Raw genomic sequence first — 17,793 nt, forward strand, 5'->3', positions numbered from 1 at the left:
GGTCCTGGCAAACATCAAGAGCGCTCGACGAAGACCATCTGCTAGGCAGCGCTGTCTACAGTACTTCATAAACAATCATTAATTTAGATTCAGTCAGACATGTGAATCCAACCTTTACGACTGAGGAAATTATTGAGACAAACACTTCATTTCCATCGTCTTCATCCGCACTCACTGAGCAGGAAGGTCTCTCCACGGTAATGACAAGCAGCAATTACAGCAGCAGCAGTAGCACACATACCCTGCTGAGACAAGTGCGTTACCGACGCTGCTCCGTTACACCTGTGACAGGGCGGGCTACGAAGGGCCCCGGCAACTTCTTGGACTAGTTTGGCACCTCAGTAGCTGATCATTTGCAGGACAGGCTTGTGCTGCATCGACAGTGTCTACCTCTCGACAGCAATGAGCTGGGTCACTATTCATTTCATCTGCCTGCTGTTTTGAAGCAGAGATGGACCTACAAGACGGAATGTTGTTGTCATTGTACAAAACTGGTTGGCTGAGTTTTTTTTCTGAAAGATGCCACCTATATAGAGTTCCCTTCATTAGCCTCTGGACAGCAGAGAGAGAGAACACAGGGACGAAGGTTTGGACGCGACTGCAGCCTTTAGCTGGAAATCGAACTGGAATGTTACAATCTTCATTCATCAGTGACTGTGTATAAAAATGGAATAAATGTGATTTATGCGATTTATCTCTCATATAACTATCCCATACATTTCAGTGTATTATGCTCTGATTATTAATTTGTAACAGTCACCAATAATGTTTTCTTGACAGGCGTCTCCACTGCACAAGAAACTACATCCACATGCACCTGTTTGTTTCCTTCATGTTACGGGCGGTCAGCATCTTCACCAAGGACAAAGTCGTCCATACGAGCGCCGGGTTGCAGGACTTTGACTCAGCCCTTTTGGACAATTTGAAAACAGTTCGCATGGCATCACTGGACAAGTCCCAGTATGTAAGTACCAAGACATCTTGTTTTAAAGGTGACATTATGCTCATATTCAGGTTCATACTTTTAATTTGCGTTACCACTTGAAAAGGTTATGCTCTAATGTTCAGAAAAGGCATCAGTGTCCTCATACTGCCATTTCCTGCCGCTCCTCTTTTCACCCTCTGTCAAAATGCCTGGATTTCTTTTAGCCCCTCCTCCCAATGACCCCCATGTGTGCTCTGATTGGCCAGCTGGCCCAGTCTGTTGTGATTGCTCAACTGATTTCAAAATATGAAGGAAATGCACACCGCTTCACCAGAAAAGTTGAGATTCTTACACCGGAGGGGGGGTTACCCCAACATAGTCCAACTGGGACATTAGAGTGCAATAGAAATCTGAACCAGTGGTTCAGAGGCCGGCTGGAGGGTTTAGCTCGCTCACAAAATAACCGACAAGGTGTTTTCTTTTCACAGTTTGTTGGCCGGCAGGCTCCACAGATACACACATTAATCTGCACGAAGACTGAAAAAGTGATTTTTGCATAATATGTCACCTTTAATATGTTTTGCTTTCTGCCATTGTCAACTATAATTTTGACTGTTAGGCCTGAATTATTTTGGATGGATTTTTCTTCAGCTTCTTGTTTGTTGTTTTACTTCAAGTCGTACAGTGCATTTATCAGCGATGACCACTTGAACACAAACACCCGGTAAAACCAACATGGTCAAGTGATATCTGAAGACTTTACAAGTTGAAAAGCAATAGCAAAACTTTAACACTTACTTCATTGAGGCCAGTCGCCAAGGGACTTGGACCCTGCTAATGGTAAATATGCATATATTCATTAACCCAATGATTCCCCTTGCTTGTTGATATGCCTTTTTTTAAAATGTTGCTTTATTTCATCTGAGTGAGTCCTGAATCAGAATTAGAATTGTGTTCATTGCCAAGTTACTAAGTTAATAAGCATGTATTGTAAGTACAAGTGGAGAGATAAAGATAGGGACCTAATAGTACAACAGCAATAATGGAAAAAAACTATACAATAAAATGAAATATATAAAAGTAAAAATATATGAAAGTATGTGCAATGTGGAAATATGTGCAACCTTTCACTATACCTGGCTTTAGATATACACAGCTTTTATTCGTTTATCGTGTTCCTAAAGTGGCGCACAAGTATTTCAGAAAGATATTATATTAGAATTAAATAAAATCTAATTAGAAAACTACCTCCACTGAAAATAACCTTTTTGAGTTCACTGATTACTAACAACATTCTATCCTGAGGCTCCACCCAGGGGTCTGCGCTTCAGTCTGCTGATGAGATCAGTACAAACTCTTTCTGCTGTTGGACGACACAGAACTTCTTAAAAATTGGGTTTGTCAAAATCACAGATTAATAACATTCAGTGACATCTCTGAACGCCGTCGTTGACGCATCGTTGTGTGCATATCTTAAAGAACTATTCTTGTTAAATATGTGGCCAAACGCGGATGTCCACACTTAAATTACAATAGATTTGTTGGCTCTTGTTGGGATATTCTTGGTATTCACAGTTGCACTGCAGCTTTTCTTCATCGTTGTGCAAATTTATAGAGCAAAGGATCGACAGAATGTAGTTAAATAATTTACTTGTGATGTGAGACCAGGTCGTGTGATGTGCTGTGGAAATGTTTCTAACACGGGTGAACAGCTAAGCAGTCGGAGCAAAGCAGATGTGATAACAAGTGTTGATGTTTCATCATCAGATCGGCTGCAAGGTGACAGTGCTGCTCTTCATCTATTTTCTGGCCACCAACTACTACTGGATCCTGGTTGAAGGCCTCTACCTCCACAGGCTCATCTTCATGGCCTTCCGATCAGACTCTAAATACCTCTGGGGCTTCACACTTGTCGGATGGGGTGAGCAATTAAAAATAAACATCTCCACATCATTCGTAACTCCTGTGACCAGGCGCAGCATGACTAAAACAATCCGTTGAGAACAATCCCTGATTACATGAGCAAAGGATGTAGCAGTACAGCCATAATTGTCATGCCAGTGATCAAATGCACACAGACAGAACAGTGCTTTAACATTCATTATACTGCAGAATGCATTTTTTTTTGTACTAACCTTTATATTAGGAATCACGTGTTACACGGGAGTGTCAATATATATTCACCCTGTGGTGCATAACAGAAACTGACAGTCTACAACTATTGCATTTTGTGGGAAAAAAAAAAAGAAACTGTCAGAGAATCAGAGTTTAATAACGCGAGTCTGAATGCAACAAAAGAAAAGTCCCTTGTATAATAGGGACTTGTATAATGTTTCATCTCGTCTCTGACTGCTGTACGTTGTACTATATATATCCACTACTCTTTGGATGCCACTCAAACACAAAGAAGCACCAACAATGAATGGTTGTTATGAATTTTGGACATAGACGATGCCCATTTTCCATACTTTGCACTGGATTTCCATTGGCTATCTGCTTCTGAAAATCATCTTTATTAAAATTAATACAATTGCTTCACACTGCTAGCCCGTTGCTTCTGTGTCAAGTCCACCATCATTAGTGTGTATGATGATTGGCCAAAATAAATGTGAACTTGTCTTTCCATCATTAGACAATGATATAAAAAGTCAGAGTGTGATATTCAGAATAGTGTGAAGACTTCTGCGTCGGCGGTCTAATATACTGCGTAGGGTACATATCGGGCTGATTATTTCTAGACCTGACATTTTCTTTTGCTCTTTATGCTAAAAACCAGTGGGGTTTCAATTTAACTTGAGGGGGACTGCAGGTACAGAATGGATTCAGTGATTTTGTCAGTAGGCATTTCACTATGTTAATTCACTAATATAAATCTTATGAACACAAACCCACCTCTGGCAACAGCATGCTTCTTTCTGAATTTAGACACACACACACATTAACACGTCTCCTCAATCAGAAAAATGACAACATTCATGTATACATGAGCCACTACTACACTGATGTTGGGTTTTCAGAGAGTAAAACTGGTACGGCCTGACTTTTAATGGTCTCTAACGTGTGTGGCTCTGCTGAAAGTTAGGAGAATGCTTGTATATACATTTTTCTTTTCATATTTATTGTTACTAACTAAAATGCATTATGTAAACTGTTGAGGCCTAATTCTAACCCCCTCCTCCATTCGCATACTCCCAAATTAGAGACAGTTTTTTGTTCAAATGTCTTTTCTTATCAGAATATATCCTGGAAAAAAAAAGAAAAGAAAAAAGGAGGTGACTCATCTGCAGTTTAAATTTTTCAATTGATTGTAATTAAGCTGCCATGTCTAAATTAGCTGCTCAGGGAGACGTTAGTCTGTCCTACACAATCATAACCACAATCTTATGAAATCTAAGATCCGAAATCTAAGGGGTTTGTTATTCTTGCAATGGTAGCAAAGAGAATGTGCATTGCTAATGTTACCACTGCTGATATTCAAGAAAAATGATTTCTGAAGTGCACGTAAGTATGAGTAGGACTTTTGCTGTGGAGAGATCGAGTCCAGCTCCATGCAATCTTACAGGAATTATATTTTCTGAAATGCATTTGTTCCTAGGTGGCTGTGAATGAGTGCTTACTTTTAAACCATATTCGCCGCGGTAGATATGATGCTCAAGCCCCCCCCCCCGCCGCTCTCTCGCATCTCAGCTACAAGTGCAGATCAGTTTTGCAACACGCTGACTGCAAGAAATGTTGCAAAAGTCAAGGCGCAGATTCGGCATTTGTGAAGTCGCAGTGGCAGATTCGAGAGGTTGTAATGAGTGAGTTGTGGCTGTTCAAAAAAATGAATCGGTTTATGTTAGATTACAAGTTTGCAGCTGCCATTGTATTCATGTAAATATCAACCTACACATTTGTGAATATTTTTTGTGTGACTTCAAATTCAGAACACAGGTGTGAATTTATTCTGTGAGTGACAATTTCAACATACAGATTCAAATGTTTCCTACAAGTCCTCAGATTGTATTCTACAGGTTCACAAATCCAATCTACAAGCACTTGCATTTTGCAACATATTTTCCTTCATACGTAAGGCGTGTGTTCTCATAATCTCCCTGGCTCTTACGGATACACGGTCTCCCTACTGGACCATTTGGCTCTTAGAGACTGATCTTTGTTATTGCAATTTTATCTTAAATATGCATTTTAAAGCGTATTCCTAAAATTGCCCATGGGCACCAGATGCTGTGTCTCTTTAAATTGCAAAAGTAGATTGCCGCAGGATCTGTCACAAACAAATCAAAACATATTCTAAACACATTCAAAACTTATTCTTAAGCTACTCTCTAACAAGTTCCTAAAGGGATTTATTATAACAGATCAAATCTATGCTGTTAATGTGTTAGGAAGTGTTTGTTATAAATGTACAAATCAATGTAACAGAAGTGGAGTAAGTGTGGAATCCACAACAGCTCAAAGTTACCACCGCGCAGTTGTAAATGTCTGAAGGACGTCGATTTTTTCGACTTTATAATATAAATGTTTTTGAAAGTATAGCAGCTCTTTTGTATGGAGTAAACTGAGGGTACGTGTGAATATTTAATTGCCTTCTTCCTAGCAGAAAAGGTTTGTTTGTGTGCTTGTGTCATGTGGTGTTGTAAGCTCTCTGCCGGGCGAGGAAAGGATCAAAACGCGTTAATGTGCGGTTCTGGGCACCGCTGGTATAAAATGATTAACTAACATACGTGTGTCAGTATGTGTTGGATGCTGCCTGTGATGCCCATAAGTGACCCTGCGTAAATTCTTCGAGAGGAGGAACCGCAGGTGATAAAAATACGCACAGGAAAACAATCACGTGTCTGTGACGGGTGTTGTTTTTTTCCGTTCACAATGAATAAGCTGCCAATAGGAGCAGTATGTCACCTTTGAGTAATTAGGATCTTAATCTATATTGACAGCAGAAATTGCTCTGGGTAGGCGCCTTGCATTTCATTTCCGCACATTGCCCTGGGGGAGTTAACACTCATCCAGAGTCCAGTTCTTTGAAAGACGCTGCCCACGCATATGTGCAATTGTCGTGATCTGCTTCATGTGAAATTCTCGTTTTATTTTGAAATGACTGTCCTTGAGGGTCAATTGTGATTTAACTTCCTGTCTTCTTGTGTTTTTGGTTTTTTTTGTTGTTGTACCCCTCTCCCGTTTGTCAATTACTCCTCAGTGTGTGTATTTACCTTTGTGTTTCCAACCTTTCAGTTGCAAGACCATGACGTTCTGTTCTTTTCTCAGTTTGGCCTTTTTGCCGGTTTTTCTGGACTCTGGATGTCTGCCACTCTCTCTGGTTTTCAACTATTGCCAAGCCACCATAAGCCCTGTACCTTTAGTTGTTTCCTTTCATCACTGTACTGTACATCTCTACCTCAACCACTTCTTTTTGTTTTCCTTCCCGTGTCAGAATTGCGCCAGGTTGAGTCATGCGACTTTAAATGTGAGAAACGTCGGCTCGTATCTCCACTCCTTGATTTAACGTGCGGGAGATAAAAATGTGACTGTAAAGTGTGACCTTGACCATCCACGAAGTCAACGGACGGTCCATGGCGTCAGCGTGCAGCTCAGTTGTTTGTGGTTGTGATTTCAGGTGTCCCAGCAGTTTTTGTGGCAGTGTGGGCGATTGTCAGGGTGACACTAGCCGATGCCAGGTGAGAGAGAACTATCCACACCGTATATTATTTAGTGGTGATCGTTCACATCAGGAAAGTTAAAACACCCCGTGGGTTTTATGGGAAAAGGTCAACAAGTCTAGCGGAGAGACTTGAAAATGAGCATGAGAAGACATGGGAAAGGTATAATTAGTGCTTCAATGTGCTGACATTTGAACGATCAGTGAAATCCCATTACACAGTCAATGATTTGACTCAGAATAAATGTTTTTTAAGTGGATGTTAAATACTCATGTACACTTTATAGTCAAAAATATATATGGAGCTATTTGCATTTGCCTTCTAGCCCTCATTTTTTAGGTAGTATCCAAATGAGGTGCTGCTTCTTCCCATTAGCTCTGCCCCTTCCTTGCTTTTCTTGATGTTTTCTCTGCTCTGAGATCCTGCAATCCTCTGAAAAAAACAAAAGGGTTGTCAATATTAATTATTTCTTACTTGAAAAAAGAATCTCTACAATTCAATTGTTTCCATGTCTTGCCAATGTACAGCTTCTCTGACTCTGTTTGTGTCAACCGCAGATGTTGGGAGTTAAGTGCTGGTAACATTAAGTGGATCTACCAAGTTCCCATCCTGACAGCGATTGCGGTAAGAGTGTGAAATATGCGGATCACAGTTAGATTTTTCTGTTCTGAGATATTTGCTGCTCCTGCTGATGGCAGAAATAGTAACTAATTGTTTGTGAACAACATACAATTGGCGGAGTTGTATCCAGAACTAGTAGTTTTCTGATCTTGTGTTTGGAACACACTTGGTATGAACTTCTCGTCCTCACTCAAAATCATGCATTCCAAGCAAGAGTTGAACTGTATTAAAAAAATACAATTGACCCTCGAGAATTATAATATTTCACTCGCAAGCAGTGTCGTATCACAAACCAAACAGATGACTATGAGTTCTTTGACTTAGCTCTTGTTTGCTGAAACCACAGTGAGTTCACACACACACACACACACACACACACACACACACACACACACACACACACACACACACACACACACACACACACACACACACACACACACACACACACACACACACACACACACACACACACACACACACACACACACACACACACACACACACACACACACACACACACACACGGATGTTTTTAATGACCCACCGGGGGGATTTCTCCAAGTGCTTTCAATGGTCAATATGTTTGAATGAGGGAGAGAAGCAGGGGGCCAAAGATCGTTGCACATAACTTTACAATAAAGCAATGGAGCAAAACATGAAGTCAGACTTATGTCTGTATACTATAGTAGCCTATAGTATACAACGCACGTGCACGATATCCATAACCCTCTGATGCTTTTCATTGTATGTGTAATTATTTATTATAAAAATGAAAGAAAGATGAAGACATTAACATGTACTAAAACTCCTGACACATTTACAACTGCACATGGATTTAGGTAAAATAATTAGAATCAAAAATTCACTCTGTCATACGTCTTACATACACATATAGATGAATTATTTCTGCGTACTGTTTGTCTTCCATGCTGCATATGTATTCTGCAGTTGTATTTACATTCTCATTCAGGCTCATCCAAGTGTAGGATTGAAAGGATGTAGATTCAATGGTGCAAGACTTTGGCTGCGGAAAAAACATAATAAGCCTCAATTTGCATGTTCAAAATTACAGTATTTTGCTCCGGTCTCATTAAAGTCTGAGAATGAATCCCAGGAGCTGGCAAAAGTACATATGTATTTTTTTCATGTTTTCCTCAAAGTTAATTTGCAGCCATACTTATTTTCGTTTAATTTGTCATGCGCAGACTTGAAACTGCTGCAACAAGAGTACAGAAGATGGTTCCTCAGAAAGTTTGATACACTGTTGGTTTAAACATTTATTGCAGTTTGTGCAAAGTGATGTCATTCTGTGTTACAATCTGCCTGATGGTGGAGGGTAGAACATTGTGATGAGCATTGATTACCATTACGATTTATTGGAAACAGTCCCTATTTTTCCCGTGACAAATGTTTGTCGTTTCAAAGTTTGTGTTACCCGATTGGTGACATTTTGTTCCGTGGTGTAAAAGCTCATCATTTTAAAGTTGTTTTCCTCCTGCCAGTTACAACGACAGAAGGTGAGGAATGAAGAATTCCTCTCCTTGTGTTGCAGCTCAACTTTGTCTTGTTTGTGAACATTGTGCGAGTGCTGGCCACTAAAATTCGAGAGACAAACGCAGGGAGATACGACACCAGGAAACAGTACAGGTATGTATGGAACCAACTGTGTCTACAACACCAGCTGTGTGTGTGTGTGTGTGTGTGTGTGTGTGTTTGTTTCCAAGGTTGGAGTCTATTGTAAGTCATGTGCAGTTCACTGTAAAGCCCACACACTAACTCCAACAGATCCATTAGCAGTCCAGCATGTACCCTCAACCTAACCTTAAAGGAGGCGTATGTCAACATGTCTTGCATTGCGAGGGCTTGCAATATGTGCCCACAGTGAAAATGTGTAACTAGACTTGTGTCCCCACAACAGCGCCCCCCCCACCCCATTATTTGTCCAACACTAAGCACCACTTTCAATGCAAGAAATTAAACATTGTATTACATCTAAGATGTGCAAATATATAATAATAAAAATATTAATGATGTATTAATTATGAAGAAAGGGAACGTTTGAGAACTGTTAAGAATAATTGCATCTTTTTTCGACTCATTTTGCGGCAGCAACTCAAAGGCAGACCTGGGCAGTCTTGGTTACTTGCATCACTTCATGATAGCAGACATAGTTCATCATATCTTCAACTTGTGATTGACAGTTCAGAGGCAGTTTGGCTTTTTTGTAATTAAAAGTGTTCAGGGCTGAGCTAGAATTTGGACCCAAAATGCAGACGGTCAGACTCCATTAAAGTTTTTCGAGCAATAGAGGGTGATGGTTGAGGGCGGCGACGTTGAGCAATTTAGGTAGAGAAGCAGGAGCAAGGGCAGCGTGAGTTCGGCAATGGTTTTCGTGACTGAGTTCCAGGACTCAAACCTGGCAGAAAAAGATCAGAAGGGCAAAATCAGCTTCGGGAAAATCTCCGATCAAAGATCTGAACAAAGTCAGAGGAGCAGTTTAATGTATAGGACATTTTGGCCTGTCCTCACAACATCAAGGGCCTTTTAAGCAACGGTGGTTTTGAGCCAAAATTGGTTCTCACACACACACACACACACACACACACACACACACACACACACACACACACACACACACACACACACACACACACACACACACACACACACACACACACACACACACACACACACACACACACACACACACACACACACACACACACACACACACACACACACACACACTTAAGCATTGCTTAGTAGTTTTACACCTGCAATTACCACTATTATTGTCTCCCGCTGACGCTGCCATCCGTGTGTCCTTTAGAAACATAATTGCAGTGTATTATTCAGTTCAGCGAGTGAGGTTGTTATAATTGCGTAGACGGGCAGAATGTATGACAGTGATCAGGTGCAGTAAACGGGCAATAGGCAGCATAGATGGAAGATGAGTGGAAGCCAAATACAGCACATATCATACAGAACAGAAAAAGTGAGGCCAGGCTACCAGAAAGGAACGTAAAGTAAGCAGCTAGAATAACCGTTTCAAAAATTGTATAAAAATGAATGCCAATTGTATTCCCGTGCAAAGACTGAGATTTTTAAAAGCTGATTTAAAAAAAATCAAAAAACATATTATATAAATGTAACAAGTGTTTTGCAAGTGAAGAGTAAAATTTATTAGGCTAAATAAACCGTTATAATAATCGATCATAGCTAGCAACTATAGAGTGCAAATATAGATCGACGACATGACAGCTCCCAAAGCCAAATCATCTGGATCGCCCCCTGGTGGCTGGCTGCAGTACATGAACTCTGTCTCTTCCATGTTAGCAGATCCATGGACATGGACCAAGTCAAAAGTATGACAAATACATTTTTCCCCAAAGATGGTTTCTGTCATATTTGGTAGTTCTCATCAGACTGGTGTATTTTCGTGATCCAGATCTTTGGTTTTCGGTTTGGTTTTAGTTTTTTTATGCTATAAAAACGGGGGGGAAAACGTCATGATTGGCAACTGAGATTGGCTCTCGATTTGTTGAGATCGCGTTGTCAGGTCAGCAACACTGAGCTAACTTTCAGTTTTACCTCCAGAAAGAACCCTGTATCTTCTCTCACGAAAACTCTGGCTCGTCTGATCATCTGATCACACGTTTGTTGCACAGTTTTTACACCTTGTTTTAGCAATGTTGGCACTTTGTTCTCTCAACAATTATTTAGGGGTGTGTGCAATGCTACTGAAACGGAAGAGTATATATATATATATATATATATAAGGTAATGCCCTCCATTAAATTATAACTCGACAGAGATGTTGTTGTTACCATGTCCTTACGTGAAAACTCTTTCAGCAAACAAAAGTGGGATATGAAAACACAAACCTATAGCTGCTTTCCAATCAGGAATCATCCCCTTTACCAGATGATGATTGAATGCCCCCAATCTTCTGCTGGACACAGTCCACATGTTTTTTTATGAATTGAAAGGAGGCACTTAAGCTCTATGTGTTCTCCGGAGGGTAGTCGCTGTGCTGGGTTGATGGCCATGTGAACTGAGATGTGTGCAGATGCATGTAAATCCGACAGTTGGGTACACGTTAAGTTTACCATTGTCGGTTCGAAATTGTCAGACATTGCTTGAGGGGATGAGAGCTGTGAACCTGCAATAACTGAAGATATGTATGCCATTTTCAGATGAGAAAAATACTTTTTTCTCATCTGCAATGGCTGCAAGGTATTTTACATCTGAAACCAAAAGTCAAAGGGTTGAAGACATAGAAAATGTATGTCCACTGGGTGGAGTTTGCAGGATTTATATTACAGGGGGCTGAGTGTGGCAGTCCGGTATAGCTGTGGTACACAGCCGTGGAGTTATTTCTTTTCAAAGTAAATGTTCCTCTAGGAAAAGGTTAGAATATTTTGCCGTATGTCTCCAAACCAGGAGACTCAATCTGTGGAGGAAATCTGAGCCTGGCAAAACAAAAAAAAACTTTCCCGATCTCAGTGCGTGAATAATTACAAGCCATTGACCTGGTAAACATGAACTTAAACTGTTAAAATATGTGGCTTCCATTCAGTTTGACATGGAATTGGAAATGGAAAGTGTGTACTACAGTAAATGCATAACCTTTTTAAGCGCCTCCCCTCATTTAGCATATATCTAGCAGCATAGACTGGGGCTCAAAAGTCAGACAATGAAATGGTTTGTAAAAAGTTGTTGTTCGCAGATAAAAGGTCTTTTGTAGCGTTCGTTGATGTAGAGTATCTGCCAACAATTATAATTTACAATATTGTCATTTGGTTTCTGTTTATACACCATCCTCCAGATATAGGTGCTCACAGGAGGTGGCATACTTGAAAAATACATTATCAAAGAGTTGTATCTGCCTCCAACTACACAACTTGTTCTATTTTACATACTTTTACTATTTACTGTCCAATGAGTATTGTTCTAAGATAACAATATCGATCCAAGCGACAGAAATTCAAAGCAGTTAGACTTTGTGTGTGTCTCCACAGGAAACTGGCAAAGTCCACCCTCGTCCTGGTGCTGGTGTTTGGCATCCACTACATCGTCTTTGTGGGGATGCCCAACACGTTTGATGGACCGAGCTGGGAGGTCCGCATGTACTGTGAGCTGTTCTTCAACTCCTTTCAGGTACGTGAACATGTGGTCAACTCTTTACGTAACGTCTCCAAAACATTGCAGTTGCCTTAAGACCATGTGTAAAAACCTACTGTTTGCCAATAATGGCGGCTCCCACTCCCAGAAATGATGTGAATGGGTGTCCAAAGTGTGGAGTTTGTTTTTTATAGTGCTAATGAAATGCTGCTAACACAGCAGCACAACTACGATGCATAAACACTTCAGAAGAAAAAAAAATCATGGATAAAGTCCAGAGACTATCTTATGTTTCACATTAACAGTTAACTGTAGCAGCGGACAATAGTCTACTTAGTCCCACCAACATTATTGGTAGGTTAAACTAAGAATGAATCAATAGATTTATTGGAAAAATAAATATTAGATCAATAGACTAATCGTAAAAATAATTGGTCATCGATAGAAAAAGTGTAATCTCAAGTCAAGAGAGCATCAGTGCCCATGATAACTGTTTAATCTTATTTAATCTCGTAAATGTTCAAATTAAATTAATGAAGGTACTTCAGTCATCTTTAAATGTGACTCATCGGGGGAAGCACAAAGCTCGGAGTAAAAGTGACCATAAGATCCCTCTTCTCGTCAGTGGTCTTGTGATAAAAAAATGAGGTATTATTCATAAGGGATCCATGTATGGATAAATGTGTCCTGGTCACAAAAACAAGGTAAGCACCGAGGAGTACAGAGTGATGCAATCACAGACAGGACGAATGAATCAGACTCATTTCCTTGAGTAAATGAGACGTGAAGAGCGGTTTTTGAGACTGTTTGGATGTAAGGAAACATGAACAGCCAGCTGGGAAGGCAGCAGCGTTCCAGGGGTGAAAGAACCACCCAGCTATGGCCCCGGAGGGGAGAGGGCAACATTTTCAATGAGGTGGGAGGGGCCACGCAATCATGAATCACTGTTCTGTGGCTTCAGGTTATTACAGGCCAAATTCTTTCACCACCTCGAAATACGGTCCGAGTGATTGGATCTTAAATGCACCCTCAACGCATCTTGGCAGTGTCCACACGTACTTAGGGCCGCCCTCTTGTGATTGGATCACCTGAGACCTTGAGTCCATAAAGGGCCTTAGAGACCACAGATGAAGTGCACGTGATTCCCCCTGAAATCTGACAGCAACCGAAGGATCTCAACTCTTTCATTCCTCGAGCAATGAAATCATAATTTTTTTTCCAGATAGTGTAGGCTAGGGCCAAAGAGAGAGCAGTGTGTGCACCACTGCCAACAAAATGTGAGGGAGGCATGCTGAGTGGAAAAACTGCACGTGCCACCTGACGCCCCTCAGTTATTTCACTTTACACACCTCAGCATGAGCCGTTTGTTTCACAAGTCACAGCATCACAAGAGAAGCGACGTCTATATGCAATTACGCCACACTTCACATGATCCACTGCTTTTAATGTGTCGTCATTCTCATGTAATTTTACATCTCTGAACCATATTTATCAGACCCTTGGTTGTCTGACGGCTCAAAACTATGAAGACTACACATACATGTTATGTAATAACAACGTCCATTTAATGTTGAAAATTTATAGTTTGCAAAGAACTAAAGTCAGGAAGGACTGAGGCCTCCAGGGGCCGGTTTCAGAAATCAGTCTGGACAAACTCTGAAGTTTGCTCTGCGTTAGTTCACTCTGATTAAGCATTGTCTGATGAAGGAAAAACATCCATCAGATCAGACCTCAGATACGGCAATTCACCATGGCAACAGGTAAATAACGCGCCGAGCTTATTCAAGTGTCAAACATCTCTGTGAACGGCATCTTCAACAGGCAGCTGTATGTGCAATAAGGCCTTGGCATCAAGGTATTTGTGTTTTTCATTCTTGTTGTATTTATAAGAGTCCTTGGCATTTTAGAGAAGATATCAGCCCTGCTGTTTTTTCTCTGCTGGTTAAATGCCTCCTCATTGTGAGGATGGACTTATCCAGCAGCTGCTGTTCCTTCCAGAGTACACGGTCCTATTTAGACACAGAGACTCTCTGCCTGGTCATCTCTCACCAGCAATGTTGTGCAACAAGGTACAGACTCTCCCCGATCCTGCACTTTGACAAAACCACTAAGTTTTTCTTCTGTGAGAGGAAGCAGGGACACGAGAGATGGGCGGGTCAGAACAGAAACAACCAGAGAGATGAGTTTCTGTCTTTCGCCCGTTTCACCTTTGGAAGCAAAGAGATGGCAGTTGGTGACCTGGGACTTCATCATTATGTGTATTTGCGAAAAGATCATGTTTGTACTGTTCTCAGATAGGAATTACATTAATGAAATGATTGTGATCACTGCACATTTCCCCTCACTTGACTTTTACTATGATGTAGGATCACAACTTGTAATTCAACCTCTTTTTCTATTTTATTTCAGGGTTTCTTTGTGTCCATCATCTATTGCTACTGTAATGGTGAGGTGAGTGGATCCTTTTTCTTCCTTTATTTACATCACACAGAGGAGGCTCGACCAGAGAGCACATTTCATGCCCGCAATATGAACACGTCCAGAAATTAATCATTTAAGTCAGGTCCTGGCGTTTACAGCACCAGCACCACTATAACCAGATTGGGGGCTTTTAACGATGTCCTTAACTCTACTGAAGTACGCTGGAACAGCCAGGGAACTGTCCTGAAGAGGTTTTTGTGCGAGTTAAGAGCAGAGGTGAAAGGATGAAGAATGAAAGACCTTCCATCCCCAGTGGACATAACACAGAGGCACATTATCTTAATCGGAAAATCCAGGGCCCTGGTCTGCCTTTCACAGCAGTTCATGAAAGTGTTAAAAAATGACATATTATGCTCATACTTTTAATTTGGGTCACCACTTGAAAAGGCTGACGTGCTCTAATGTTCAGAAGGGCATCAGTGTTCTCATACTGCCCATTCCTACAGCTCCTCTTTTCACCATCTGTCTAAAAACACCTGGATTTCTTTAAGCCCCGCCCTCAGAATAAACCCCAGTCTGCTCTGATTGGCCAGCTGACACCGTCTGTTGTGATTGGTCAACATATTTCAAAATGTGTAGGAAATGTCACACCGCTTCACCAGAAAAGTGGAGTTCTCAGATTGCAGACGGGGTTACCCCAAAACAGTCCAGCTGTGACATCACAGTGGGAGATAAATCTCAACGCGTTGTTCAGAGCCAGGATGTATGGTTTAGCCAGCTCACAAAACAGGGTAGTCTTTTTTTTTCTCCCACAGTTTGTGGGCCGGCAGACTCCACAAATACCCACATTTATGTGCACAGGGGTTTTTGCAAAATATGTAACCTTTAAAGCTGAGACTGCAAAAAAACCCTGCTCTACTGTCTCATACGCTTTTCTTTCACACATCTCACTTGGCTGTCATTGCCTTTTGTGATTTTCATTGTATCCTGTGGAGAATTCATCCTCCTAGACCTTTAAGAGAAACGTACTTATTCACATCGAACAACCCAAAAATTTGACGCGGTGTGTTATTTTCTATCCATTAAGTGCTCCACGAGACACTTATTACAATTATATACAATGAGCCAAATGACTCATTTATTGTAAGTGGGTCCCGGCCAAACCAAAGCATTGATGTACCGCTCTACGGCTCTGTGCAGCTTCAAGCTGCTCTCTGAAAGGAATATTGTGTAGGAGTTTGTGGCATCGACCCGTGAGGTTTCTGAAAAGCATCCAGCTGTATATCCCCTCCCCAAACACTTTCCAACCATGTGTTGGTTTCCAAACCTACAGTGGCCTTCAGGTAGCATTAACATACAAACTCTCTCCTCTCCAGAACCAGCGTTTGGTGTGCCCATTCTTGGCTCATGTGGAAACATGGTGGTGCAACATTGCAGACTCCATATAATATAATTCTACATGTATTCATGTACCTGTTCACAGTGGTCTGTTCATCTTTGGCAGTTAGCATGCATGCTGCGAGGGAGTTGTTGGTTTGACATGTCAGTTGTTTATCACCATGCAAACCATTTTCATATCATTTACCTTAAATTCTTTAAAATTATCTCATGACATCTTTAATCAACCTGCAGACGAGACAGGAGCATATTCGCAATCGCGCCGTGGTAAAGCACATAGTTGGTGGATGAGCCTTAACACAGCTGGAGGTAAACTTCTCCACAAGCCAGAAAAGAAAGGTTAAATAATTATAACATGCTGCATATTGTATGATATTGCAATGAACGAAAGGTGAACTGATCCAGCACCAGCTAAAACATGTGCAACATCGCCGGTTATGGCACATATTTTTTCATTCCTATCAGTGACGGAGACCTCAGCCTCACCTTCTGCTATAGTGCATCACTTAACTTTTGTAAAGTGAATGAACTTTTCCAAACATGGGGCAGGAAGGGAAACCTTATAAGGTATTTTAGGGGCGTGGATTATAATGGCATGCTCACTCAAATACGCACAGATGACATTTATCTTGTTTACGCACGTAATTTTTCTGAAGATAGAAGCGTTTGATGAATCCGACGTGGCCTGTTCGTAGAACTGACGGTCTGAATGGATGTAGGAGAAATTTAGGATTAGAATACAAACATGTTCTTGCATGAGGCCCATGGTATTGTAAACTGAATGGCATTGTTTCAGTCTTTCAGCCCATGCAGGTCCTTCAGGTTTCGCAAAGTGGCAGGCAAGAAACCAATAGCACGAAACAAGAAACAGTTCAGGTGCAGAAACAGTGTCTAATAAATGAGAAAAAGCATTTCAAAACGCGTGCGCGCAGCATCAGCATCAACATACTAGAGAGCTAGGTGAACACACTAGACGACCTGGCAAAGAACTGAGGGAATGGAGCGGTACATAAACTGAGGGGCTGATGGGCTGATGAGGAACATGTGAGTGTGGGGGTGTGGCGGGCCAGGTGACTGGAATCAGCAGGTAATGCAGAGCAGGAGGGGGCGGCAGAGTCTGAAATGACACAAGAGTTATTAGTGTGGCGAAAAAAAGAGGAAAGAAGACATTAAAAAATGAAAGCCTGGCTGATGTTGTGACACACACATTGTGGCTGAATCTTGTGGCCATCAGAAAACTAAACTGTAGAAGACTGTGACCAGCACACAAGCTCATGTCCGCTGTTTGTGTGGCAGAGAGGGAGAATTAAAAAACAAAAAATGTTAAAACGAAGATCTAACATCTAGACTTATCCCAGGAGTTGGGGGAGACCAAACCAGAGCTAAAAGGAGAGTAAATATGGGATTTAGATAGTTAACATGGCCGGTGACATGACTCTAGTGGGATGCTTATGTTGCTCTGTTTGATGGAATGTAAATTGTTCACACTGTGAATAAAAATGACGTGTGTATATGGCTGAATTATGACTCCAATTCTGAAATAAATAAAATGATAACGGCGAATGTTATTGATAAATGTATTCAATCTTATCATGTCCCCAGTGCAAAGTTATCAACTTCATTGAGAACAATAAAGTATTAAAT

At 41.1% G+C, this 17,793-nt stretch overlaps 1 protein-coding gene across 1 annotated transcript in view; it reads left to right on the top strand.

The window, feature by feature from the left end:
* The window catches only part of pth2ra (parathyroid hormone 2 receptor a), a 30,054-nt gene that overhangs the window by 6,375 nt on the left and 5,886 nt on the right, over positions 1 to 17,793 (top strand). Inside the window, exons 5-11 of the mRNA XM_035604803.2 lie at positions 781 to 964; positions 2,693 to 2,846; positions 6,540 to 6,600; positions 7,140 to 7,206; positions 8,759 to 8,853; positions 12,228 to 12,366; positions 14,740 to 14,781. Of these exons, the coding sequence (XP_035460696.2) occupies positions 781 to 964; positions 2,693 to 2,846; positions 6,540 to 6,600; positions 7,140 to 7,206; positions 8,759 to 8,853; positions 12,228 to 12,366; positions 14,740 to 14,781 (742 nt within the window). The remainder of the gene's footprint in view (positions 1 to 780; positions 965 to 2,692; positions 2,847 to 6,539; positions 6,601 to 7,139; positions 7,207 to 8,758; positions 8,854 to 12,227; positions 12,367 to 14,739; positions 14,782 to 17,793) is intronic.

The sequence above is a fragment of the Scophthalmus maximus genome, chromosome 14 (genome assembly GCF_022379125.1).
Source record: "Scophthalmus maximus strain ysfricsl-2021 chromosome 14, ASM2237912v1, whole genome shotgun sequence".
In the NCBI taxonomy this organism is placed as follows: Eukaryota; Metazoa; Chordata; class Actinopteri; order Pleuronectiformes; family Scophthalmidae; genus Scophthalmus; species Scophthalmus maximus.